At 44.0% G+C, this 27,687-nt stretch overlaps 1 protein-coding gene and 1 long non-coding RNA gene across 2 annotated transcripts in view; one reads left to right on the top strand and one right to left on the bottom strand.

Moving 5' to 3' along the window:
* Positions 1–5,753, bottom strand: part of PPARGC1B (PPARG coactivator 1 beta) — a 115,000-nt gene extending 109,247 nt beyond the window's left edge. Inside the window, exon 1 of the mRNA XM_081178366.1 lies at positions 5,621–5,753. Coding sequence (XP_081034492.1) covers positions 5,621–5,704 — 84 coding nt within the window. The 5' untranslated portion in view covers positions 5,705–5,753. The remainder of the gene's footprint in view (positions 1–5,620) is intronic.
* Positions 5,754–5,858: 105 nt separating this feature from the next.
* LOC308578652 overlaps positions 5,859–27,687 on the top strand; it is a 39,112-nt gene continuing 17,283 nt past the window's right edge. The window contains exons 1-2 of the long non-coding RNA XR_014004066.1: positions 5,859–6,763; positions 26,823–26,874. This is a non-coding gene — a long non-coding RNA (uncharacterized lncRNA). The remainder of the gene's footprint in view (positions 6,764–26,822; positions 26,875–27,687) is intronic.

Here is a 27,687-nt window from a genome sequence, read left to right as displayed (position 1 = left end):
CGCCCTATTAGCTACCTCCCCCATCGGATTAAGGAGGATGCTTCGAGCTCTTCATGAATATGAGACCCAACACGAGCTCCAATTAAATTATGCCAAGACCAAAATAATGGTCTTTGCTGCTCGACCGAAACCTAATTTATGGTCAATTAATGGTATTCCTTTAGAGCAGGTCAGTTGCTTCAAATACCTGGGTCAGGTTGTAAGATCAAATAGGTCCTTCCTGGCGCACAGAGAATACATAGCCTCGAACGCATCCAAAGCAGCCCTGGCGATTAGAACCCTGTACTCCAAGAAACAGGCACAGACTGTCAATGTTGCCTTACGTCTCTTTAAAATGAAAGTCCTCCCTCTTCTGCTGGTGGGCATTGTCTTGGGCTCACGTAGGGATTTTGAAAAATTGGAATCTATCCAAACCCAATTCCTCAGGGCCATACTCAGGGTCCCCCCCTCCGTGGCAGGCGCGATCATGAGATTGGAAACCGGTTGCCAAGCCTTTAGGTATGTGGCCCTGAAAGCGAAGCTATGGCTATGGCTCAAGCTCTGTTTCAGACCGGTGGGTTTGGCCCCCTTGATTCTGAGGGATAACTTTAAATCTCCATGGGAAGGGGAGATAGTGGAGGAAGTGCAGAAGTGTGGGTTGTCCTCCCTTTATATAGAGTCCATGACGTATAGCCACGCAAAGGCGGTGATCGCGCAAAGATTAAGGGATATTGCCAGACAGGAGGACATAGCCCGTGTGAAACCTGGGTTGTTTCTGGGGGAGCAGTTGTATCGGGCTGCCCCAGCTCGCTACCTGGCGGATATCCACTACGTGGAATACCGCAGACTATTTACTGCGGCTAGGCTGAATGTTCTTGACTCGGCGGTCCTGAAGGGAAGATATGGAGGAGTTCCATATGACCAGAGATTATGCCACTGTGCATTGGGTGAGGTAGAATCCACAGAGCACATTTTATTGAGCTGTCCCTTCTACAACGATTTAAGACAGTATCTTATAACTCCATACTTACCCCAGCTCAGTTCCCGACAAAGAGGAATCCAGACAGCATATCTGCTAAATAAGTCTTCTGGGAAAACAACCTTGTCAGTGGCTAAATTTCTTTTCCTGGCACTCAAGCGTCGGAAACGTATAACTGAATGCTTTGATGTGGGTTATCTGTGAGAGGTCTATTTCTGTGGCCCTACCTTACCTATGTATCTCCTATGATGTTATAGTTTATAATTATTGTGTAATGTTTTAATTCTGACTATCGGTCGAATAAAGAAATTGATTGATTGAACAAGGCTACCATCATCACCCACAAATGACCAGGGTCATGTATGTTGGTCACAAATGTTGGTGTGAACAAGTCTGTGCAGCGTTTGTGCACCCCTGAGGAGGTGGTATGATGGCTTCACCAAATGCCCATTCAAGGTTGTAAAACCTGAATCAGGTAAGTGAGAACTATCCTACCACTCCTCTTCTCTCCATTACGCCACTGAGGTTCACAAGACAGTGGAAGCACAGCAGGGCAAAATATAGAGTTCACCTCTTCAAACAGAGTGTGCTGGCCAGGTACTCAAAGGACACTTGCATGTTGTTCTCCCAAGAAACATCTCCCTTGCACTGTCAATGAAAACAATACCCATGCTTTTGCCCTATTTAACGGGTAGAGAAACGGGCATTCAAAGCAATAGCTCTTGTCAGCCAAAAGGATCATTATGCAGATCTATTAAATAGATGGAAGTATGCATGTGTCTGAAAGAAGACAAACCATTTTGTTTTGGTCAATAACAGTTTGCATCTTCAACCATTAATTAATTGAGCTGTTAACAAGATGCTGAGAAAATCAAGAGGAAATATTGCCCCGGGAAGCTTGAAGCCAGCGGCCTGTGTTATCATGATGGTTATTTTTCCTTCAACAAATGAAAAACAGAAAAGTCGAACTGCTTTCTTGCTCTTCTACAGAGGCAGAAAAGTATATGCTAGTAATTCCTGACACCTTCCAACGCCTGGTGAATTAACAACAATGGCCACAAACTTGAAATGAGTAGCTCAGAATGCATCATGCTGCCTTGCACATAAATCATACATTTCATACTGCTGCACAATAACTCCATTTTGATGAAAAATCAGACTGCAGAAGAAAAGGCCTTTAATCTCTATCTGTTGCAATGCAGTCATTTTGTGAAACATCCTTTCCCTCAATACATAAAGCTATCAATGTGAATATAAAACCAAGGCAAATCAGGTTAACATTTCATTGCACCTTTTTCTCAAGATGCCTTTAGTTGTGCTTGGACCGGGCTCTGGTTCACCTGTACTATGAAATTCATAGCATCATGACACAAATTTCTGCAATGCTGCTGCAAACAGAGGAAGGGGGAAGGGGGTTCTCCATAATATATGATGACAAAAGCTGAAATCCTTCAGGGTCTCTGAAAGAAATGGATAATATTCATTATCCCATAGCCTCCTGACATTTTAGCCTCTTAAGAATAATCTGATCCTGTGCTGGAACATAGGGGGCTTTGCAGAATCAGCTTTCAGATTTCATTGAGAACTCAGCAGCCCAGCTGTAAGAAGAGGCTAGTACTGTAGAGTAGTAATGGGGAGAGACGTCAGAGGCAAGCCTAGGAACCACCTCCCGCTTATAGTTACAAAAGAAGCATGTGACAGAAGCCAAGGCTTCACTGCTGTTTCATCAGAGGTTAAGGTAGAAGTACAAAGCACACTTACAAGTTTTTCCTTTTCAGGGCAATCACATGCCACTCTGATTTACTCCAGACTTTAACCCTCACACACATGCAGAGGAGAAAGTGTAATCCAAAGATTAATGCACTTCCAACCAATACAGTGGGACTAACAGCAGCAAGCAAAATCAGCCCACCACAAGTATTATGAATGTAATCAGTTTCTATATCATATATTAGCAACAATGCTGCCTATGTATGGATAGCTGCTCACATAACAGAGTTGGTGAAGATATTTCTGGACATTTTCACCCGCATGTCTATTCATGCCCAATACACAAGGGCATGCCTCCCTCCAATTACATTTGCAAATATTTTTTATGAGGCAAGATGTCTCACTTCTCCTGACCCCCGCAAAGTAGGCAATACTTTAGGTTCTGCTTTTTCAGTATGGAGAAATATATAGAAAGGCAACCAGAGTATTTGATACACTCCCCATAATACTTTTATCCCAAAGGTTTCTTCCCCACTCCTCTCAAAAGCAAACATGTGTTTTATTGATCCAGCAGAGTTTCCTAAACCGCCCCCCAACATCCCATAAATAATTTTTTGCACGGTTGTGGTGGAGCAGACAGACCCTGCTTACAAAATATTCTGCCCTCAGTTCTTTAAACAAGCTGCCAGCATCTCCTACTTGATTCTCTGAAAAATTCCCCTTGCCAACATGTCCCATGACAAACCGGTAAGCTCTAGCACTGGCTCTGGAACGGAGGTGCTCAGACTACACGAGTCTGGGCTGGAGCAGGTCCAGCCTAGTTCTGTCTGGCACATAAACACACAAGACGCTAGGGACAAATCAGGATGATCGAGAGCAGGGCACCGCTGCTTGTTTGGAGCCCAAACACAGCAGACTTCGCTCTGTTCTCCTATAAGTAAGTAAATGAATAAACTCAAGGGAGTGGGGGAGGAATGTGCCATGTCCCAAATCAAAGCAGTTTAGTAATCTCTGTTTATGAGGAGAGAGCAAAACGAAAAACGGGAGGGCAACGGGAGGTACTGGAATCGTAACCATGGAAAACTCTTTGCGATTGCAACAGGCTCCTGGCTTGAAAGATGCATGATGGTCTCGCAGCATATCGGCTCCACAGAACCCCACTCACTCCTCCCCATGGAAAAGAATGCAGCCGGCTGCCTTTCCAGCAGGCACCCGCTCGTGATCAGCCGACGGCTGCCAAGAAACCCTTAATCTGATTTTAACATGTAGCCCAGTCCAAAGAGAGAGAGATCTGCAAAGTTGCTTATTTGTAGCAACTCAGACCCCCCCCTCCACTCCAGCGCGCGCGCGCGCTCTTCTTCTCTCGCCCCCTCTCCAAAGCTGCAGGTATATAGCGAGCAGCCCGCATGACTCACGCGCACAACCAAGAAATTAGAGCTCCCACCAGCAAATCTCTAGGACAGCGCGACGAGGGGGGGGGGGGGGAATCCAGCACCCATTTTTTCCAGCTGCCCCACAGTCAAGCTGAACTGCTGCCAGTCCTGCCTTCATACATTGTAGAAAGGGGAGGAAAGCAACAGCCGCGCTTCCAGAGAGAACACGCCCGGAGGAAGAGGGGTGTGTGAATTAAATACACACTGGAAAGAATAACGGCTCTATTTACTGTCCCGTCCATTGCACCCCAACCTCTCTCATCCTAACAACATCCAGGAGAAAAAGATAACCCCGAAGAGAGAATTGTAGGCAGAGTCTTTATTTTTATTTTGCGGAGAGGGGAGGGAGGCTCTGCAGCTCCAACCGGGAGACGCTGCAAAAGCAAGGCAGCTCGCTTGTTATCTGGGGCAGCGGCAGAGCAGCGTGACCCACTAGTCCACGTGCGAGTGGTGCTGAAAAGTGTTCGGGCTACTCGAGTTTCTTCTGTTCATTCCCCAGCAATAAGCGGGGGTTGGGGGTGGGCTACCCGCAACTGAAGCTTCGCCGTAGGAACACACTACGTCTTCCTTCCGCCGGATCCTCTGTAAGTGCTGCATGGAGAGGAGCAGCACACGCCGGCCTCCAGGGCAGTCGGCTGCTTTTGCTACTCAGTCGGGGCTGTGCTCCGTCTGCACAAGCATGCAAGCTCCCTCCCCACGCTCCTCCATTCTGTCTGGTGTCTGGAGGAATCCCGGCTCATAGAGCCGCACAGATCCAGGCTCCGCGCCCTGGAATCTGTCAGAACAGCCGTACATCTAGCTCTCTTTCATTTTCCGCTGTCGGGGCATGAAGAGGAACAAGGAAGGGACCCGCTACAGAGAAATCAAAAGTCCTTACACACACGCACTTCCCGCTCTCTGAAATATGCAAGGTGCCTCGTAGATCTAAGTAGACTATCATAATGCTTCTCCCGCCCGCCTCCCCACTCCTGTGCACGGCTTTTCTGTGGGGTCTTATGCCCCAGGCTTCCAAGTTGGGTCTGAGCGCGCGCGCGCGCACACACACACACACACACACACACCGGTTCCTTCCCGGAGCCCTAAATTCTATGCAGAGTGGATGCGGTGTCCTTGTGAGCCCCAAACCCAAGTGCATGTCAGAACGGTAATCCTTGCTTTCCGAGCTCCCCGGTACATGACAGGTCTGGGTCCCGCGCCCCCCATATTTCGTGGTGCATGACAGATCCGGGATCCATACCCCACCACCCCCGCGATTCCTCGACATGTAACAGATCTGAGTCCCATTTACACGGCATTCCAGGGGGGGGGGAGAGAGAGATGCCGGTGCACGGTGGCTCTGGGGTCCCTGCACGCCGAGACCCCAGTCTCCCTCCGCTCCAGACTCAGTTGTCCCCGTCCCCCGTCCCCGCCGTGCACAGGAGCCCCCGCGGCCCCTGATCGGAGATTGCGAGAACCAGACGTGCCGGCCGGCCGGGAGTGCGCCTGGAGGAGGCTGGGCTGCAGCGCCTGGAGCCCGTACCTGGCTGTCGGTGAGATAGTTGAAGACGAAGGAGGAGAGCTCTTCGTCCAGAAGCGCGCTGCAGTCCGGCCCCGGCTCCGCCATCTTCCAGCTCCTCCGGCAACGGCACGAAACAGCATGCGGCAACAGCCACCACGAGCAGCAGTCAGGAGCCAGCCGAGCCGGGCGGCGGGGCGGGGCCTGGAGCCCGCCGGTTGGGACTGGGAGGAGCCCCGGCAGCGGGAGGCTCGGCTGGGTTGGGCTTCGGCGGAGGCGCGGCGCAGGAAGAGGAGGGGAGCGGCCGCCGCCGCTTTGGCGGGCTTCGTTCTGGAAGAGACGCCGAGGGGGAGGAAGGGTTCGCACGGCCCGCGCTTTCCGGGCCCAGAGACGCGCGCGCAAGTGAGGCGGTGCGCTGAGCTCGCTTAAAAGGCTCGCCGCCCGCCGTGACCTGTATTAAGCATTAAGCAGCGAAGGCCTTTCCTTTTACATTTTGTTCGGTGGCGGGGGGCGGACTTCCATTTCTATATCCTTCTTCCGTCAGCCCTCACTTCTAAAAGGAGACATGGCGGGGCTTAAACCACGAATTATGCTACCTGATCCGGAGCTTGTGGTGGTTACCTGTTGCTGGGGGGGTGGGTTTCTGCGCATGCTCCCCACCACCAAAGAAAACTCGCTCCCGCTTCTTACTGCTTCGTGTATTCCAGAGTACAGCTGTAATTGGCGCGGAGAGAAACTCGAGGAGAACACCCCCCCTTTACCTCAGTTTCCCCTTCAGGCTCATTCAGTGTGCGGCCTTTAAAGTGCTGCCCCTTCCCAAGGACTTCCTTTGGCATCCTCCCCCCCCCCTTTTGACTTGACAGAAATAAGGGGGCAAAAATAATGCTATGTTGTATAACCACGTTAATGGCGCTTTGGCAGTTTGAGGTTCTTTTTCGTCAACATTTCCTTCACTTTGGCTGAACAGGTTGGCTCAGCATGCACATTCAAATATTAAAGCCTTTGCTTGGTTCTTGCAACCCCTTGACAGCCCCCCCCCCTAGATGAGGTAGTAATCCCCACCTACGCACCAGAGATGTGGGAGCTAAACCAGCCAATCTACTCTTCCAAGTGGGGGTTCGCGTCCCGCCGGCTCACTTGGCCAGGAACAAGCATCTGTTACTCAGGGTAAGTCAAAAGCAATCAGGTGTGATATTAGCCGGCTTGCTGTGCGGTATGAACAGAAGAGCTCCATGTTCATGGGGAAATGGAACATTTGGGTAGACCTGCTGGGCACATTGTTCTCGAAGTTGATGTGAAAGCTAAATCTGCAGGTAATGCTGCTCTACAGACTCTCCCATTACCTCAGCACAATGCCTTCTGCCCATCCACCCCACTTCCCGGCCCGCTAACTCCTTTTGAAAGGCTTGCCGAGCTGACACATTGTGGTTCTTAGGTGTGGAATTTGCACAGCAGCTGTCATTCGCTCCTCTCAATCAATATGTTAGACAAGAACATGAAAAGAGAACACAATGGTCAAAGAGAGAGAGAAATCATATGTGCACCTTTGAGCCAGCCAGCAGCCACTCCACTGAAAGGTGCAAAACATGTAATTTGAATGTCCTGGACCAGGGATAGACAGGTTTCAAGCTTGTCTGATAAGTTTTGTTTTGTTCTAGAACTCCAGGATCTATCAGCCAGAGCCAGGTGCAAAAGACATAGATTTAGAATTAAAAACAAACAACTGAGTGCCTCTAAACCTTACAGATTTGTTTACAGAACCAAAATTGAACCAAGGCAACATGATAGACGTGGCGTGGAGAAAGTTGATAAAGAAAAGAAATCTGTCTCATAACATTAGAACTCATGGGCATCCAATGAAATTGAAAGTTGGGAGATTCAGGACAGACAAAAGCACATACAGGCAACAACCATTTTACACTTGTTCAGCAGGCATGCATCGCTGCAACCCAGAAGTGGCCGGGAAAGGGGGCAGGACGAGGTGGGCTTCCACCCTCTCCACCAATATGCGGGGGTTGCCTGTAGTTGAACTTTAGAATTCACTCTGACTAAAGGCAGTGGTGGGTGGCCACCAAGTTGGGCGATTTTAAAAGAGGATTAAACTTCATGGAGGTTAGCAGTGGCTCCCAACCCTAAAGGCTGTGTTCCATCTCTGCTGTTGGAAGCAGTATGCTTCTGAATACAGCTGCTGGAAACTGCAGGAGGCAAGAGTGCTCTTTCGCTTGGTGCTGCTTATGGGTTTTCCATAGGTGTCTGGTTGGCCACGGTGAGAACAGGATGCTGGACTAGGTGGGCCACTTGCCTGATGCATCTCACAGTCCTTTCATCCAAGTCCATTCATATTTGTAGCCTAATTTAGGAGGAAAGGGTTTTTCCTTGCTCTTGGACAACTAAGAGTTGGAAACGCTTACTGATGTACAGCAAATCACTCAGAGATCTAACAGGAGACCTGCATCTAGCTTCTCCCCGGCCTTGTCCTATATGGCATTTCAGTAGCCTCAGAACTGAGCTATACTACTCAATGCTATATCATTATTTATTTCTTATATTTTTCCCTTCCCTTCTCCCCATAGGAGCTAAGGGCAGCAAACAACAAAGTAGTAAACAACACCATTAAAAACAAAATAATAACCAATTTAAAATATTTTAAAAATAGTTGCATACCCTCTGAGCTAATACTTTTAAGGTTACTAGGAACAGTATTAGCCACAAAATGCTTGTGTGAAAAGGAATGTTTTAAAATTCTGCAGTAATGCTAACCATGAGGGAGGCAGATGCATCTGACCAGGGAAGGCATTCCACAAACAGGGAACCACCACTGATAAGGCTCTGTCATGGGTCCTCATCACCGTCCGGGCAGCTATGAGAACTAGCATAGGATAGCAGCTGAGAGAATTCAGCCGATTCAGATCTCTCTTTGACCAAGACCTCTCTAGGACTGCAATGCTACACTCACTTAACCTGGAGACAGTCACATTGAAATTCTTGGGACTTGTTCCTGTTCTCACTCCCAGGTGCACCCAGCTTAATTCACTCTTTATTCCAGTGACCCACAAGTCTTGTTTCCAGGCCAACCTACTATGTATAGCAGCCAAGGAAGGGAAAGAATGCTGGCTCATATTTACTCCTGCATGAAAAAGTGGTGGCGGCAAAGGAGAATCCACCACAGGTACAGGAAAACATAATTAATTGAACAGGTGTTTGTTTTTATTCCTGCTGCTATAAAATTACAAAGAGGAATTCAGAAGAACTTGGTTGAATGCTTGGTAAGGATATATGCGTATATATTCTTCCTGCTTTTGCTAATGAAAAGGCTATTAAGTTAAATATACAGTCCTAAGGTCATTCTCCAAAAGAAGTCAAGTTTTAAAAAAATATTTTATTGGTTTAAAGTTTCTTGAAGAGCATAACTAAAAATGTGTGCATACTGAATTTATTTTCTTCTTAAAAATAATGATTAACACATTTTTCTTTTCTTTCTTTCTGCACCCATGGACATTCTTTCCCCTTTTTGTGCTTTTCTATTTTTTCTTTTTGCATATACAGTGGTACCTCGGGTTAAGTACTTAATTCGTTCTGGAGGTCTGTTCTTAACCTGAAACTGTTCTTAACCTGAAGCACCACTTTAGCTAATGGGGCCTCCTGCTGCTGCCGTGCCACTGGAACACAATTTCTGTTCTCTTCCTGAAGCAAAGTTCTTAACCCAAGGTAATATTTCTGGGTTAGCAGAGACTGTAACCTGAAGCGTATGTAACCTGAGGAGTATGTAGCACGAGGTACCACTGTACTTCTAGTATTTGCTGGGCATACTAGTACCAAATAGTAACAGATCCAACCTTGTCAGGGAACAGCCACAATTTTGAACTTTTGCCTAATGTTGCTCTTCACCGCTACCACCATTAAAGCCCTATGCTGCTTGTGTTTGCTGCTAAGGAGCGTGCTTCTTACTATTGGTTGTTCTGGAAAACTTTCCAAGACATCTCTCTAATTCCACTGACTCTGTTCATTGTACAGAGCAGTAAATAATGGGTAGGGCAATAAATGCTGACAGAGTTGGTCCTTAATTCTGAAGAGGCCAGATTTTACAGCACCTTGAGCTAAGTTGGCAGTGAGCCAGAAGTCCAAAGCTTGCTCCTTGTTGACATATAAATGCACATAGTCATTAGACTTTATTTTACAGTATACTGGGTTGTGTTGACAAGCGCAGGAGACATGGTTGCTGGATATTCTGTACACCTGAGCAGAATACATACTGAGCTAAATTGAAGAATGCAAAATAAATAAATAAAATAAAAACCTTTCTCTTTACATGGAGCTTTGTTTTACTGACTGGTTGCTCTTTGTAGTGCAGGGTATACTTTCATGTTTTATTGTACATAGATTAAATGTTTCTTCTGAAAAAATTAACAATCAGACTGAAATCCTCTTTATGTCGTACCTGTTTGCTTACCCAAAGCAATTAAAAGGGAAAGGGCAGCTTTTGACAATGCAGGCAGCTGAATAATTTAATTAGTCAATATATAATTGCTCTGAGCAGAAGCACATGCAAGCTAGATCTCCCTACAAGCCCATCAAACTGTCTATATGATACTGACCTGCATAAAAGGATTATGCTGCTGAGAGATACGTAATTACTTGCATTGTGCTTAGGGTTTCTTCATGGGATGTGTATTGAAGTTGCTTATTGTCTAAGTCTAGTAACAATAGAATTGTGTCATTTATCTGCTCTGTCCTTGACTGTTTTAGGCCAGTCTCCAGTTGTTGTTTTTAGAATCTTTATAGACCACATTTTAAAAACTCAGCCAGGCAATAGTTTTAGGATCAACCAAAATGTCACAAAATAGTAAGCAAGTTTTAAAAATACTCCAGAACTCATCATCAAGTTGGAGATTAAAACAATCCAGCCTGATGAGGAGTTCTGCAGAACCCAAAAGCTTGCTCACTATTTTGTGGCTTACTTTGCTTGGCCCTAAAAAGAAACACTTAACAATGGGTTCTTCTTTTTCTAATAGAGTAACATGGCTTTCTTTACTTTTTGTGTTTTCTAAAATAATACAGGCATAACCTGTACATTATATTTCATTTTAATGTACTACTGTAGATCTACTGTTATGATCATAGGATTTTAAGGGAACTTCTTCTAGTCCAGTCCTCTGTTCTAAAGTAAACACATATATACCACATGTTAACATTCTGGTCTACAAATTAACCCAGGGTGCAATGCACCGCAGAGAGACCCACCATTTTTAATGGTTTAGTAAAACAATCCAGAGTGAGGTGTTCAAGGTGATACAAGAGAAGACAATTAACCCACCAAGATGCCTAGATAATCTGATCCAAAAGGAAAATTCCTATGGTGGTGAGAGGCAGCAGAAAGAAAAACCCATTCACTAAGGCTACAGTCTTATACAGATGAGGATTTAAGCCCTGCTGACATTGAGACTTCTGAGTGGTACTTCTGAGTGGACTAATATATTACTGTAAATTACCAAATAACTGACCCTTTAATGAAAGATGACCATGCCAAATATCTGCATCTCTGATCATTCAAAGTGCAGGGGAGAATCCTTTTAAACAGACCCTAGCTGAAGAACCAAATTATGTGCTTTTCAAGACTCAGGTTAATTTTTCTGGAGGTGATCTTTGTCCAAACTTTTGAAAAGCAAAGTGGGTGTGCATGAATTTTCTGTTTCCATGGGGCATGGGGAGAAGGCTGATCTGGGTTACAGAGGAGAGAAGTGACCAGTGGGTGATGCCCACTGTATTCACTCAAAAATTCAAATGCCCCCACGTGCACAAGAAGATCAACAACTTCTGCAATAAATGGTATTGGCTCAGCATGATACCTCAAGGCAGTGTTTCTCAACCTTGGGCCTCCAGCTGTTTTGGGGACTACAACTCCCATCATCCCTGATCACTGGCCCTGCTAGCTATGGATGAGGTAGGCAAACTAAGGTCTGGGGGCAGGATCCGGCCCAATCACCTTCTCAATCTGGCTTGTGGACGGTCCGGGAATCAGCATGTTTTTACATGAGTAGAATGTGTCCATTTATTTAAAAGGCATCTCTGGGTTATTTGTGGGGCCTTCCTGGTGTTCTTATATGAATAGAATGTGTGCTTTTATTTAAAATGTAAGATTATCCGCAGAATCCATTTCTCACTATGGTGACCTGAGGTGAGGCCATTTTGGCAGTAACCCTAAGCTTGTAAACTCCTTTTCATGGGAGAGTTCCGCTACTTTCTGCCTGGTTTTTAAATTGTTAGTTAATGTCAAAACCCAAGCAAACAGTTTCACAGAATTAAACAATAAGAGAGCTCAAGAGATAGTTTTAGGTTGGGCTGACCCTTCTTCCATAATGCAGTTTGTGGTTATTGCCGCAGGTGGTAGGTACACCTAGGGATGTGGGAGGAAATTGATTCACTTTGCAATTCAATGTGAACCTACCTAATTCACACTTTCTGAAATGACACATAAACTGGAAGCACAGCCATCCCAATACATTCACACTTATTTGAATTTTTCAGTGAAGTTATCCATTCAAGTAATGTGTACAAAAATGCATATGCTAGGGTGGAGTGTGCATATAAATGTATATATTAATTAAAATAATGCACAAAACACATTATATTATGAAAACTGCTTTGCAAAAGTATGTCAATGAGGCAAAATTGCATACAACACACACACACACACAGTGGTACCTCGGGTTACATACGCTTCAGGTTACATACGCTTCAGGTTACAGACTCCACTAACCCAGAAATAGTGCTTCAGGTTAAGAAGAGTTTGGATTTGATATCCCGCCTTTCACTCCCCTTCAGGAGTCTCAAAGCGGCTAATATTCTCCTTTCCCTTCCTCCCCCACAACAAACACTCTGTGAGGTGAGTGGGGCTGAGAGACTTCAAAGACGTGTGACTGGCCCAAGGTCACCCAGCAGCTGCATGTGGAGGAGCGGAGACACGAACCCGGTTCCCCAGATTACAAGACTACCACTCTTAACCACTACACCACACTGGCTCTCAAGAACTTTGCTTCAGGATGAGAACAGAAATCGGGCTCCAGCGGCGCAGCAGCAGCAAGAGGCCCCATTAGCTAAAGTGGTGCTTCAGGTTAAGAACAGTTTCAGGTTAAGTACGGACCTCCGGAACGAATTAAGTACTTAACCCGAGGTACCACTGTATTAGGAGAAATTTGCATTAGCAGGCTGGTTGATTTTTTGTGAGGACTTTTTTAAAATTGCCAACTGATGTAGAAGTGTGGAGAACTGAATTTGAGATTGAAAAAAATTGAGAAATTGAGGAAGCAAACTGGTATATCCTCCACCCCCTACTTATACCCCTGATAGTCTGTTTTTCTTAGATCCAGAGGATGCTATCCCATCACTAGTGTTCAAGCAAGATTCAACTGCCAATCTTCATTTGTATATGGAACAGGGAAGGCTACTTTGTCCTTTGCCTCAGGCAACAACATTTCTTGGGCCAGCCTTGTCTTCAGCAAACCATACTTGAGCTTTGGATATGTTTTTTGCTGTTCATATTTGTTGTACTAAACATCTTTTCATGATTGCTTTAATTTGTATTCTTAGAATTAAATTGTATACCCTTTAGGGCCAAAAGGAAAAGTTAAAATATTACAATAAATATTTTTTGGTCACCATACTGAACCACGATCCCACTGTCGACAAAGCCCATACGCTGCCAAATTTCTCTAGACGTCACATGCAGAAATATGACAAAACCAGCCCTTTCACTAATAATATGGAATGGTTTGATTTTTCTCTTTCTATTTTTGTTCTAGCCAAAAACAAGGAGGGAGAGAGAAGCCTTTATAAGCCACATTACTATTGTGGTAATACTGTCTGTGGGCCAAACACAAAAGGCTCAGGAGTTGTAAATGGCTCATAAAACTGAAGTTCACTGTGGCCACATATATAAGCAGTGGGGGGGGGGGGGGAAGCTGAGAAGAATGCTCCCAAAGGACTGTACCCAGCTACTGAGCTTCTCTCTGCTGTTATTTTTACCCTGAACTAAAAATGTGCAAGGTGCTTTAAAGTAAATGTAATCATTGGCCCAAAAAATAAAATAACATAATGTTCTTCAACAGCAGAAGGACGGGATTGTTTTCCAAAACAGTTGTAATCTAGAAAAGAGCAATAGTATTTGACAGCCAGATAGTGCTCTGGAGGCCATAATCAACCATCACTACACTTCATTCAGGTACCACAAGTGTGAAATATATTGTACATTAAAGGAGGAAAAGCCAGTGCTCAGAGAAAAGGTTGTCAGGTTACCGTATACCCTGAAAATCATCCATATATCTTTTAAATCTCATGATGCAGCAAGAGTCAAGGCTAGGTTTTCCCACATGTTTCCTCCCCATGTCTTAGTCAGTGTGTTTAATCCACATGTTTTTCCCCACTTCAGATATCAGAAGAGTGATCAGGGCTGGAAACTTGGGGAAGAGGTTAATTCTTTCCCCATGCACAATGCTCCTATTGAAAATCTGCCCCCTGCCCCACCTAATTTATTTTCCATTTTCTTTCTGAATCATCTTGTTACTTTTGCTAACTGGCCTTTCTAGGGAAATTAATTTGAATTTATCCATCTTAAACTCCCTGAACTGGGTAGGTGAGGACAGAGATTTCAGTTAGGAGACAGGAGAATGATACGTAGTTATTTCATGTATAATTGCACAATTACCTTTTTAATTGCTTCCTTGCCACAACTCATTGAAATGTGAGCAGCAAGGAGCACCTGATTATTATCAACCCTTTGTTTCACAGCTTTATGTAACTTGCAAAAATGGTCAGACTGATTTCAGAAATTTACTGGGAAGATGCTTTGGGTTGTTGTTTTTTTAAAAAATCTTTTAAATTAAATTGCATTTCAGGCTAAGAATTGTGCAAAACTCAGAGAATTAAGGTGGTGCGCTTGGTGTGTGGCTATGAGAGGAATTCAATGTTGCACTACTACGATTGTTCCATCAACACAAGCATTTCTGCAGGCCACACAGAACAATTTCACCTCCCTCTCCCACCGTAGTTTTTCCTGAACCTCCCAAGCATATTTGGGAAGGTGCAGGGGGAGCAGAGGGAGGGAGGGCAGTTGCTTTCAGGACTCATTGGACTGGCTCATTGGACTCTCACAGGACTCACTGCACCCACCAGTGCAACTATGTAGTTGAATGCAACCCTATATGCATAAGGTACAGAAGTGCCAGTAAAATAAGGAAGGCATTCTAAGAGTTTTATCTTCTGTCTTGGTGAAAGTGCCAGCCTATGTCCTGGCAACTGAATGATATGAAAAGAGATTTCTGATAATGGCCCAGTGATCTTTGAGGTGTGTGGACACACTGAGAAGTCTGCAGGACATTCTGACTTAGGTGTCAACTGGTATTTGTGCTTTATCGAAAACGTTCAAAGCATCTTGCTTGGCCATAATTTTATATGGTTGTGAGTCATGGATTATAACCAGAGCAATTTCCAAGAGATTAAATGGCTTTACAGCCAGCTGCTGTGATGTGATCTAGGTCCAGGGAGACTGTGTATAAAGTTACCAATTTTAAGTGTAACAGGAAAAGTCTGCCAGTGTCCTTTCAAAATAGCACAGTTCAGAGACCAACTAGTGTCACTAGGCCACTGGTCAGGAGGAGTCGCAAAGTTTATCTCTACCCTTCGCCTACCAACTGCTGAGTGTGTGACACAGAAAAGAGAGCCAATGGAAAGCAGCTGAGCAGGAGACACCCCAAATGCTGTGTAAACTCAGCGGCTCTGGTTTCAGATTTCAGATGCCTCTGGTACTTGTAAAGTAGATGTTGTAACAACAGAGATGACATGTGGTGAAAGGCAGAAATGTTTAGGTGCCTATCCAAAATTACAACATCCTCTTTTGCCCTTATCCATACTTGTCCAAACTTTTATATATTATCATTATTGCTGAAATTACCAGTTACAAAATCTGTTCGCCCCCCCCCCAACACACTTTGTTGTCTGAATACCAGTTTCTCTAAAAAATTGCATTCCCTTACCAACATAATGTTTTCACTTATGCATATTTGCAGCTGAGTTTCTGATGCTGGGGAGTGCCTACTATTGACCAGGGACATTTAAGTAGATGCCACTGTCGCGTTCTATAGTCTGTTCTGTGTATAATTAAGTGTCAGGAGCCAGAATCAGGAGTAGGTCAGCATAACAACACCAGTGTCAGTGTCACCAGTGACAGAGAAACCAAAACAGTGCAGACCTAGTGATCCCAGCAACTCTTCCCAGTAGGTCTTGCCCCAATGAGGCAGTTGCAAGGACAGAAGATCCCTGCCTTTCTACTGCTCTCTAAGGCGCCACCCCCAGTTCTTTCCTCAGCAGGTTAAGGCTCCATCGCCTTGTATCTCGTTGCTTTGTCCTTTTCATTTCTCTCTGTGTTGGAAGGGGAGCTGTTCACAGCTGGAGAGGGAGACTTTCTGGATTCTGCCCCCCCCCCCGGCGCTCCTCTCCAGCTTCCTTGACTACCTCTGAGCCTGGACTGCTCTCTGCCTCAGCCTCTTCCTGCTCACTAACCCCTGTTGCCTCTTCAACTTCCAACTCCTCCTCGCCTGCTCCCTCTTCTCCCTCTGACCATGCATCGTCGCCCCACCACCAATCCCCTGGATCTGAACCTTTTCCCCTTGGAGGTTCCCCAACTGGTACCTCCAGTTACTCCTTTGCATGCAGCCAGTCCATGACATCAAGTGGCATATCGCTGATTCATTAGTGGCATATCGCTGATTCATTAGATGTTAGAAATCTGTCAATATTTGGGGCACATATTCCACATATTCTGGCAGAACATCAGTTGATTTCACAAGGGATTTCTGTAGCCCCCATTCTTCTCCAGCTACCCATGAGCAGAATGGTGAGTGGCATGGAGATGGGCACATTCAAATTAGTGGGTGAGTTTTGCATATACAGTACAGTACTCTAGGTCTACCGGATTGCTCTATGTGGGGCAGATGGTGCTCACTGGCAAAAATTGCCCCTTTCTCCATTCTATATAAACTGCATCAGAATTGGAAACTTAAACTTTGCAGAATACTTTTATTTCAGGTAATGCCACAATGTGATTTACAGAGGGAAACTAACACAGGGAAGGAGGCCGTATCTCAGTGGTACTGATAGAGCATCTGTTTTGCATGCAAAAAACCCCACGTTCAGTTCCCAGCATCTCCAGGCAGGGCTGGGAGACTTCCTGTCTGAAATAATGGAAAGCTGTTGCCAGTCGGTATAGATCTTTCCCTTCCCTACCTTTTAACACATACCAGAGAATGTTGACGATCATATTTTGGTTTTTGGACTTTGACTTTTCAGGAAATCATGAATTTTGAACATTCAGTGTCAACACATATAAGCAAGAGTTCATTTTATTGCATTTAGATGTAGTTTTTTTCTGATTGCTGATGAGCTGTTTCCAGTAGCTTATAGGCAGCAGGTATAGCTGTGCTAGTAAATTGCATAAAATATACAATGGGTTCTTGAAGTATACATTCCCAGCCAAAGGCCAGATCAATACTGCATATTTAATCTGGAGTTTGGGTATATGTAGTAGAGCCAACTGAAGGAAATGGTACAAGGGGCAAGTAATGACAATGCAGGGTGGCTAGGCTCACTGCTATCTCCTTTTAACTTGCAAGGCCTCAGTGCTGATATCAGGGGAATCAGACACTGTCTGGTTCTTTTCCATGATTTGTTTCGCTCTGTGCATTGTCCCAGGGCCAAAGAGGCCATAAAAGTATTTAGCTCCTTGCTATGTATTTCTTTAAATCTGAGATGAAATCAGGAGGCTTATGTTACCTCTAATTAGGGGGAGACTCGTGGCTTCATTGCAGGAGTTTGCTGTGTCCTTGTCTGACTCTGAGGCACTGACCCTTCTCTTTCATTCCTATTTCTATCTCTCACCTAATCCCCCTCTAAAGTGATTTGTTCCTTTGAAGAAGATCTAGGTAGATAGAGCTAGAAAGCTATTTACTTTTTAAGTGACCAGACATAGCTGCATCCCATAATACCTTGCCACACATTTCATTCAGTCTCTCACCCTCCAAATGAACTCTGCTTACTCTGCTGCACTGTACCACTGCAGGCTATTACACTCAGCTTACGTTGTCTGTCATATTGTATTGATGTCACTGTGTTGTACTGCTAAATGTGCTGCCTTGCTGTATTTGATCCTGCTGCCTGTCCTCTTTCCTCGCGGCACTGGTCCTTGGCTTCTCATGCAATCAGTTTACTTCACCCACCATCTGAGCTTAGTGGCTAATTATAATATAATGCTCTTTTGGCATTGTCTGTGTGCATGCTATCTTTTACAGATTTCTTGCTCTTACATACTTTGCATTTGTCTTCATCACAGAGTTGGCAGCTCCCATTCTCTTTTTCCTGAGAGAAGTGCCAGGTACAATATATGATTAAAGTGGGGACATTTTTTGGCGGAAACAGAAATGTGATTATCAATATAATGCTCCCAGGGCTATCTACATTAATTACTATTACCCAAGAACAGTAGTTTCCCAGGAGCCAAATCCAGCCAACCAGTAACTTGACCAAACAAATCATGTGAACTTAGGAAGCTCCATTTATACTGAGTTAAGCTATTGGTTCTTTGGTAGAAGGCCATAGTTCAGTGGCACAGCATCTGCTTTGCATGCAGAAGGTCCCTGGTGTTCAATTCCCAGATAGGACTGGGAATGTTCCCTGCCTGAAACCCTGGAGAGCCACTGCCAGTCCGTGTAGGCAATACAGAACTACCTGGACCAATAGTCTGACTTGGTATTCCTATCTGGTCCTGTTCTTGTCCCCTGCCTAACAACAACTCTCCAAGGTCTTTCTAAGCTTTGCTATCTGAGACTTTATTTTGAGATGCCAGATATTGAGCTTGGAATGCAAAACATTATATATATATATAAAAAATTGCTGCACTGTGGCCTGCCCTGGGAAACCTTTCTACTATAATTCTCAGCCAGCTAGGACTTGATCTATGAAAATGAAGAATGCAGTCTTTGTCCAAACCACAATCTGTGAATGGGACCAAACTAATCATTCCTGGGGGAAATGCAGAGATTGTTTGAACCAGATTGGAAGTATGTCTTATAATTTCCCCAAGAAAAAAAATCCCCCCAAAAGTAACTCCATGGCCTCAATCACTAACAGACTGGTCAAATCAGAAGGTCACTTAGCAATCTTTAGGCCAGGGATCCAGTATTGGATGGGATCCACATTCTCATTTCATTTTGCTTTGTAGTTTTCCATAGCTCTTTTCCCCATCCATCTGTCTTTCTGATTTCTATCCTCTTCCTGTATGCTCTTCTTGGGCTTTCTATAATTGGATGTGAAATGGTTGTGTGGCATTTAAGGCAGGATACTGAGGCAAACTGATGAGCTTGGGGGAGATTCAAAGACAGCGATTTTTGGATTTTCCCCCCCTAATGTAACTAAACGTGATTTGAGTTTGAAGAGGGTATTACTGGGTTCCCTGTGAAGTAAAAACAATGTTGGTAGAGGGCAACTTCAACGGGTTGAGTGAGTTCAAGACAGAATGTATTTAAAGGCCTATTGTGACTGATGCAGGGCAAAGAGAAGTTGTACCTGAGACATCCACTGAGTTTTCAGTGCCCCATTTTATGTGTTCATTGTATGCAAGGCTTAAGTTCCTCTTGAAAAAAGTGTGTAATAAATGGAAGATTATGAGAGGAGTGCCTTGTCTATAATGATATGCATTATTGGCATTATTTTACAACCACGTAGTAGTGTGTGGTTGTTTTTCAACAAAATCCATTTTAATTAACTCTGTACTCATGACTTAGACATATGCAGTGCTGCTGTTAAAATAAAATGGTGGAAGCAAAGTAAGGGGGCAGTGGCAGCTGTCCATGAGTGCCACTAGGGCAACAAGCTACTCTGCTGCATGACTATTTGCACTTAAGAACCTAAGAAGAGACCGCTGGACCAAGCCCATCATCCATCTAGTCCAGCATCCTTTTCTCACAATGTCCAACCAGATGCCTGTGGGAAACCCATAAGCAGATTGAAGCACAAGAACCCAATCTCTTCCTTTGGTTTCCAGCTCCAGAGATAAAAACTCAAATTGGAATTTACCATCTCACCTCCCTGTACATTGCTGCTCATATTAGGGAGTTTTGCTATTATTTTCCTAATGTAAATATTGTCTTCTCTTTTGAAATGATCACATGTAGCACTAAAACCATTCACAGAATGCCAAAGTCAACAGGACTCCGTATCGCTTAGTGCCATTATGTTCAAAACCTCCTTAGATCAGACTTCAAAACTTTATTATTCCATGCCAGGATGTTGGTTTCATGATTCATATATAAATTGTTCAGCACCAAGATCCCTGTTGAGTGCTCTACAAACATTAACTAACAAGAGTAATGCAAATATAATTCCTCTCCTTTTCTGCATGCTTAGCTTTGCATTCTCAGTGCAGGTGTCCACAGCAGGGAATGGGTCATGCATATATCTATTTGGAGAATATACCAAGTATATATAAACAGTGTTCTGCCATGCTCAAATAACAGCTCTCTGGGTCATGCTGAGAAATTCTGAGGTGTTTCTTCTCCCCCACCCCATTTCAACAGAGCAAGTGTGGTATTTGCTGATGTAGACTATCACTTGGGGATACAGACTGAAATCACTAAAGCAGGGGTAGGCAACCTAAGGCCCAGGGGCCGGATGCGACCCAATCGCCTTCTCAATCTGGCCCACAGACAGTCCGGGAATCAGTGTGTTTTTACATGAGTAGAATGTGTGCTTTTATTTAAAATGCATCTCTGAGTTGTTTGTGGGGCATAGGAATTCTTTCTCTTTTCCCAAAATATAGTCTGGCCCACACATGGTCTGAAGGACGGTGGACCAGCTCATGGCTGAAAAATGTTGCTGACCCCTGCACTAAAGGATTAGAAATGAGCTTGTTTTTCACATTTTTCTGAATGGGCTTTTGTCAGCCATGTTCCAACCATGTCTGTGTTGCAGTGCATTAAATGGTGGAGATACTAGTGAAGATCCTGACAATGATAGTCTGAGCTGCCATAGGATGGGAGGACTGTTGTGATCCAGCGGAGGTGTGGGGCAGGCAGAAGGACCAATGTGAAGAAGGGTAAAATGGAGAAGCCAAAGAAACTGGGACTTAAAGGTATGGGCTGGAGAAGACAAAAGGCTGAGGGTGGTGAGTGACGTGGAGTAGTCCAGAGAAATGACATGAAAAGGGTAGAAGGCCTGAAGGAGGAGAGGAGAGTAGGAAAACTGGGAGAGACAGCAGAGAGAACTAGCATGCCCTGAAGCTGCAAAGCTGAAATAACCAAACAAATATTTGGCTGTTGGCCTCTAGTTATAAGAATAATCATAGGGCTTCTTTGTAACCATGTTGTATTACAGCTATATCAGATTGCTTCCAATCCCATCTCTGTGTGCACTGACATCCGTGAGGGATGCCTTGATGCTCTCGTCTTTGATGTTATTTCTATCCACATGCATTAAGATTCCAAGGTGCACCCCATATGCAAACAGACTGCCCTGAGGCTATAACATTACTCTGTAAAGTCTGCTTTCTTCACAAGGGCTTTTTGTTTGTTTGTTTTGTAATCCTGAAGTGCATAGGAGTATTTTCCCTCTGAAGAATGATGGCTTTATTATATATGTTACAGTGGTGTCCAAACTTTTTTCAAAGAGGGCCAGATTTGATGAAGTGAAGGGCCGTGAGGGGCCAACCAAAGTTGTTGAGCTTTTTTAGGATTTCACCCCAGAAAATGCCACAGGGGCCGGATTAAACTGACCAGCGGGCCAGATTAGGACCCTGAAACAGACTTTGGACATGCCTAGGTGGGACATGAGGAATAGGATGGCTTAGTATTTAAGGAGCTCACGTAGGTTCAATAGTTCACATCCCTACCTCAAAAGTGGGGGGCAACCAGGGGGCGCATTGGAAGATGGCCGACAATAATACCTGGGGGTCAACTTGTCTTCCAAAAATTTGAATTTATTTAAGGACAACTATGAAAAATGTTGGTTAGAAGTTAAAAAGGACTTAGAAATTTGGTCAAGATTGAAACTTTCCTTGTTGGGTAGAATTGCAGCGGTTAAAATGAATGTATTGCCAAAGATGTTTTTGTTTCAAACCCTTCAGATTGTGGACAGAGTGGAATGTTTCGGCAAATGGCAGAAGGATATCTCGAAGTTTGTTTGGCAGGGCAAAAAGCCCCAAATAAAATTTAAAATACTAACTGATGCAAAAGAAAGAGGGGGGTTTGCCCTGCCAGACTTAAGGTTATATTACGAAGCTGCAGCCTTCTGCTGGATGAAAGATTGGTTACTTTTAGAGAACACTGATGTCCTGGATCTGGAAGGGTTTAATAACTCTTTAGGATGGCATGCATATTTGTGGTACGGCAATGTAAAGACTCACAAAATGTTCAAAAACCATATTGTCAGGAAAGCAATATTTATGGTCTGGACAAAATACAAAGACCTACTAGAAGGTAAGACCCCGAGGTGGCTATCACCAGTGGAGGCCAAGGCTCGAAAAAACCCCAATATGGAGGCCGGTTGGCTGAAATATGGGGAAATAATAGAAAAAGTTGGTGAAAATTGGAGGTTACAGAGCTATGAAAAATTAAAGCATAAGGTGCAAGACTGGTTTCACTATGCTCAAATTCAGGAGGTTTTTAAGTTGGATAAAAAAACAGGTTTCCAGGTGGAAAAATCGAAACTAGAGACAGAACTGTTAGAACCAAAAACTAAGGTTCTTTCGAGAATGTATAACTTGCTGCTTAAATGGAACACTCAGGATGAGACAGTCAAATCAGCCATGATAAAATGGGCTCAAGACATTGGGTACAATATTATGTTTGAAGACTGGGAAAGGTTATGGACCACTGGTATGAAATTTACGGCATGTAGTGCCTTGAAAGAAAATATTATGAAAATGATTTACAGGTGGTACATGACCCCAGTCAAGCTTGTTAAAATATACCATTTGTCTAATAATAAATGTTGGAAATGTAAGGAGATTGAAGGGACATTCTTTCACCTCTGGTGGACCTGTCCGAGGGTGAAGGCCTTCTGGGAAATGATCTATAATGAGCTAAAAAAGGTATTTAGGTATGTATAATGAGAATAAGTTGATCCTAATAAAAAGTATTATATTACTAATTCTCTGACTTCTAGATATTCATATGCAATTAACATAATAGGCATAAAAACAGCATAGGTATGTTTAGTCATATGACACATATTTTGAAATGTAATTAGCAAATTTCGCCTTAAGGTGAATTTTCTGTTAAACACAAATTATTTCACTTTACAGGGATGATCAAGAAAGCCTTGTTAGTTACAAAATCAGACACACAATTATGTGACAGTCAAATGCTGTTTTGTGGATGACTTGGGTTTAAACACCTGCTTAGTCATAACCTCTGTGGCTGTATCTTATTGGGCAAGCAGCACTCCCTTCATCCATCAGCTTTCCATCTGTAAAGTGTGCATGTAAATAACCTGGATTGTTGCATGTAAATAACCTGGATTGTTGTGGTTATTTCAATCCAGCTGGGGGACCCATGTGGAAAAGGAGGTTTCTGTAGATGATGCAAATTCACACCTAGATGTGCATCCGTGTTGCCCCACTGAACTAACTAGATGCATCTGGGGTTTTGTGCATCCCTTTTGCTAGCGTTACTACTTGTTAGACTGAACTTGAACTAGATTTCTTTTTCAAGTTATAATAGCAGTACCCATGATGTCAAGAACATAGTGAGGTAAAGACCTGCTGGACCAGGCTCAAGGTGCTACTATTAGTGTATTAAAAACCCTAACAGCTTGGGACCAGTTTACTTGCAGAATCCCCTTGCCCCATGTATGCCCACTCGAGCGCTTCAATCTGCGAAACTGGCACTATTACAAGTGCCACATTATGCTCATTCCACAATCGTAAGAAATCAATCTGCTTGCCTACTGACACCAGGCAGGTGCCTTCTCTGTATTCCTTTTGGCACCTGCTTAAAACATTTTTGTTGAGGCATGCCTATCCAGATCTATAGAAACGTGGGGCTTTTTCCCTTTTCTTTTAGCTAGTGTTGATTTTGTATAAATATTTTAATACTTGTTTTCAACTTTTTGTAAATAATTTTAATGCCTTATTCTACAATGTTGTAAACTGCTTTGAGGTTGTTGATTTTACAATCAAGCAGTATATAAATTTTGTTGAATAAAATAAAAACACACATCTCTCAATGAGAAAGTGATGTTGTTTTGGTGTCAACCTTCCTCCCTCCCAAATGCTGAGATCACTATTTTGCTTTTAACCTCTCTGTTTATCTGTGTTTTTTTATGGGATATGAATACATAAGAGCAGGTGCCCTTGATCCCTTCTCAGTATACTCAGCTTGTCAGATGAGCAAGGAAAATAAGCTGAGCAGCAGTGGATTGAGTTAAAATGCCAAACTAGAGTTTAATAAGAAATCTTGAAGTTGCAATAGTTGACATTGCCACAGCTGGACACCCTCTCTTTTCCTCATTCAAATCAAGCCGTGGATTGTAGACATCTTGTATAATGTCATTGTATTAAACTGCAGGAGCTTGATGTAAAATGAAGTCTATAGCTCTCCAGGTAGAAGAGAGGTGTTTTGGATTCTTACCATAACAATACTACTAAGAGGTGTGCGCGCTGACAATCACATAAGCATATCCTACCACCATCTATTGGGATTTACTGGCAAATAACCAGATTAACGCTTTTACATTAATGCAAATAGCCAGTTCCACTTTGGCATGTGATTTCCCGTCCTCTGGGTGACCAGCAAAAGGTGGCCTATCCAGCAGCTCCATCTACGAGGCCTTCTGCAATCTGTCGTGTGCTCCCAAGAATTCCATCCCATTTATTTAAATGAATACACCATGCTTGGATAATTGCTTTCCAGCTCAAAGTGCTTCTTAGCAACAGCAATCACTGCAGTTTCTAGGCACCAGCTGCAGGAATGTCATTTGAATGCCATGCCTTGCCATAAGGAGCAATAACAGAGGCCAGTTTGGACACACAGGTTTATGACATTGGTCTTCCAACCTCCCCCTTCTGTCACATTAAGCATTGTACTTTAGAACACAACTCCAGGTACAAGATTTGCCCCAAGTGATTCACCACTCCTGGAGCCCTTTATAAATGATTACATGATCTGAATTTTCAGTCATGGATGCACTTGTACACCCAACAGATCCCATGTGATCATGCTATCATGCAGAGTTCCCTGTTGCCATTTTTTGGGGAAAGGGGAGTGTGTATTACCATGGGAGAGATTAATACAACCACTTGATTGCTGTCTACATGAACACAGCTGTGGACAACAGTGATGTCACAGTACTGACATTTACCACAAAATAGATTCTAGCATCTCATGAAAGCTCCAAATAATAAATAAATCTAATAATTTTTGAATACCGACTTGAATCCAAGGAACTCCTACCACCAGTAGAAGTTACTTCCATACATACAAAGGGGAGTATTTCTAATACTTGCTGCTCCCCTACTTACACCCCACCATCCCCACTGCATCCTCCTGTACAACACTGCCATTCCAAAGTACACAACACCCTTTTACCTAGAAGTGGCTTTTTAGGAGGTAGAACAAGTTGGCACAGTGGCAGCAGGAAAATCCACTTACGGAACTCTGTGTTCTCTGGACTCAGATTAAATACCCACAAATTTATACACACATTTATTAATAAATAATATTACTATAATAAATGAGTTGTGTCCAGTTGTTTAAGTGTTCAAACAATTTGTCATGCATTGCATCCAATCCAACAATGTGGTTGTGTGAGCAGATGTTCTGCTTGTGCCATGGAACTTCTCCTCAGTCTCCTCCCACATGCCCACATGCCCCCTAATCTGTCTGGAGGTTTGGGGGGAATCCCCAACACATATTAGGAGGGGTGAGGAGCATATGGGAGGATGTAGGGGAGTTCTCTTGTGAAAGCAGACGTTCTGCTCATGCAGTGACTTCATTGAATACAAAGTTTTATCATTTCAACAACCCTGCTAGGTAAATAAGTATTACAGTACTATTCCCATATTGCAGAGAGGGACTCTGTCTCCATCTCAGAGATAGTAGCAGAAATGAGATTTGAACTGAATACTTCCCTACCCACAGCATATACTCTTAGCTACTATGCTGCACCATCATCATAATTGGCATGCCCTGGGTTTTTTTTCTGAGGGAGGGCACAGTTGTAAATGACAATGCACTTCAGGGACATTTGTAATGCCAGATTGTATCTTGTGAAATGATTTTCGGAAGACCATGTAACAATGGATGGTTGCAAACTTATGTTCTCACCTGACTTGGTTTTAGGCGGTTCTGAGCAGAAGTTCAAGCCTCATTCCATGGCATCTGTCCAATGCAAGCAGTATTAAGATTGTGCTGCAGGTTTTGAAAAAATATGTGGTGTTTCAACACAAGTGTATGTTACAGTGGTGTATTGCCTTGTATGGACAGACCCTGCCCCCCCCCAAAAAAACCCTCTCCTACAGCTAACTCATGCAGAGTGGAATTGATGTGACTGGATAGAAGTTGCCTCCCTAAATAAAGCCACTCCTCTCCTAGTAAATGGTTTTTCTGGATTGATTTTTCTTCCTTTTGATATGTGAACTCAGCAGACAACAGAGCCTAGAGTCATCAAGGCCTTCCTCTGCTGTGTGCTGCTCCCCACCTGCTGCACATTCTTCACTTAGCACAACCCAAGTATGGATTTTTGGGCCAAAAAAAAAAAAAAAGGAATTCTGGACTCCTAACAAGTCTATGATGTATTATGTATCTTGCAATATAGTATTGACTGTTCCAGATCTTTCCCATTTCTTACATAGATTTTTTTTTTTAATTCCCTTTTCTCCACCATGCTTCAAACACAAAACCTGGTGTGTGTGTGTGTGTGTGTGTGTGTGTGTGTGTGTGTGTGATGCATATACACAGACATATGTACATCCACATACATTACCAGTCATTCCCTGGGCTTTCTTCTTGCTCTACAAATAATCCCAGTGTAAACAATCCTGACCTAAACCTCACCACCATGAGGTTCATTTCCACTGAACCTCCCTAGCATCCCAGTACCAGTACAGGAATGGCACATGGGGGCCAGCAGGGGGCACACTGCTGAATCTCATAACTCTCTGCCTCTCTGTGCCTCTTCCTCACAGATGCTGCCTGCTCCTTCGCCCTCTCCAAGTGGGCAAACTGGCAAGAGCAAAGGTAAGGAGCCTCTACTTCCTTTATCCTCAGCCAGGCAGTCTGGTGCGGCTTTGGCCCATTAAAGCAGATTGGGCAAGCAAATGGGAGTGGTGACAGTGGCAAGGAGGGGGTTCCATAGAGAACGCGCCCATGGCCTGCCCCTACACGCAAATCAAGCTAACACTGACACACAAAGCTACAGAAACTTTGAGTTGATTCCATGTTCTCAATCTAATAGAAAACGGCTGAATCCTATCAAGATTTCAAAATTCAAAGGCCATGCCTTTGCTTCATAACTCTCTTCCGCCTCCAAAAACTCAAGTTGTAGTTGCAATTCAAATGCATAAGGCGGGGGCAGGTTGAATAGCCTCTTGACTAGATATTTGTTGTCACCAGTGTCTGTGAGTTTTCTGGTTGATTAATTGTATATGTGTGAGGCTACAAAACCCATTGATTACATGTGATTGTCTGCAGTTCATTAACTGGCAAGCTGCCCCAGCGCTGTACAGAGAGAACAAATGAACCTTTCCATCTAACTTCTCTTTTCCTCTGTTAAGCCTCAGTAAGAGACAGGCTCTGGGCTAAGGAGCCTGTGGCCCTCCAGTTGTACTTGGACTCCGTGCCCATCAGCCTCAGCCAGCATGACCAATAGTCATGGATGATGGGAGTTGTAGTCCAGCATTGCCTGGAGAGCCACAGATCCCCTATACCAGTTGTAGGCAATTGAGCTCTAGGAGCTGGCTGGCAGCCAAGTGGGCCAGAAGTAAGTATGTAGGAGCCAGCCAGGAGTTAAGTTAAAGAGCAACAAGCAAGGACCACAGCAGCCAGTCAGGT

The sequence above is a fragment of the Podarcis bocagei genome, assembly GCF_964188305.1.
Source record: "Podarcis bocagei genome assembly, chromosome: 2".
Lineage (NCBI taxonomy): Eukaryota > Metazoa > Chordata > Lepidosauria > Squamata > Lacertidae > Podarcis > Podarcis bocagei.
This window is presented reverse-complemented; position numbering and strand designations above follow the sequence as displayed.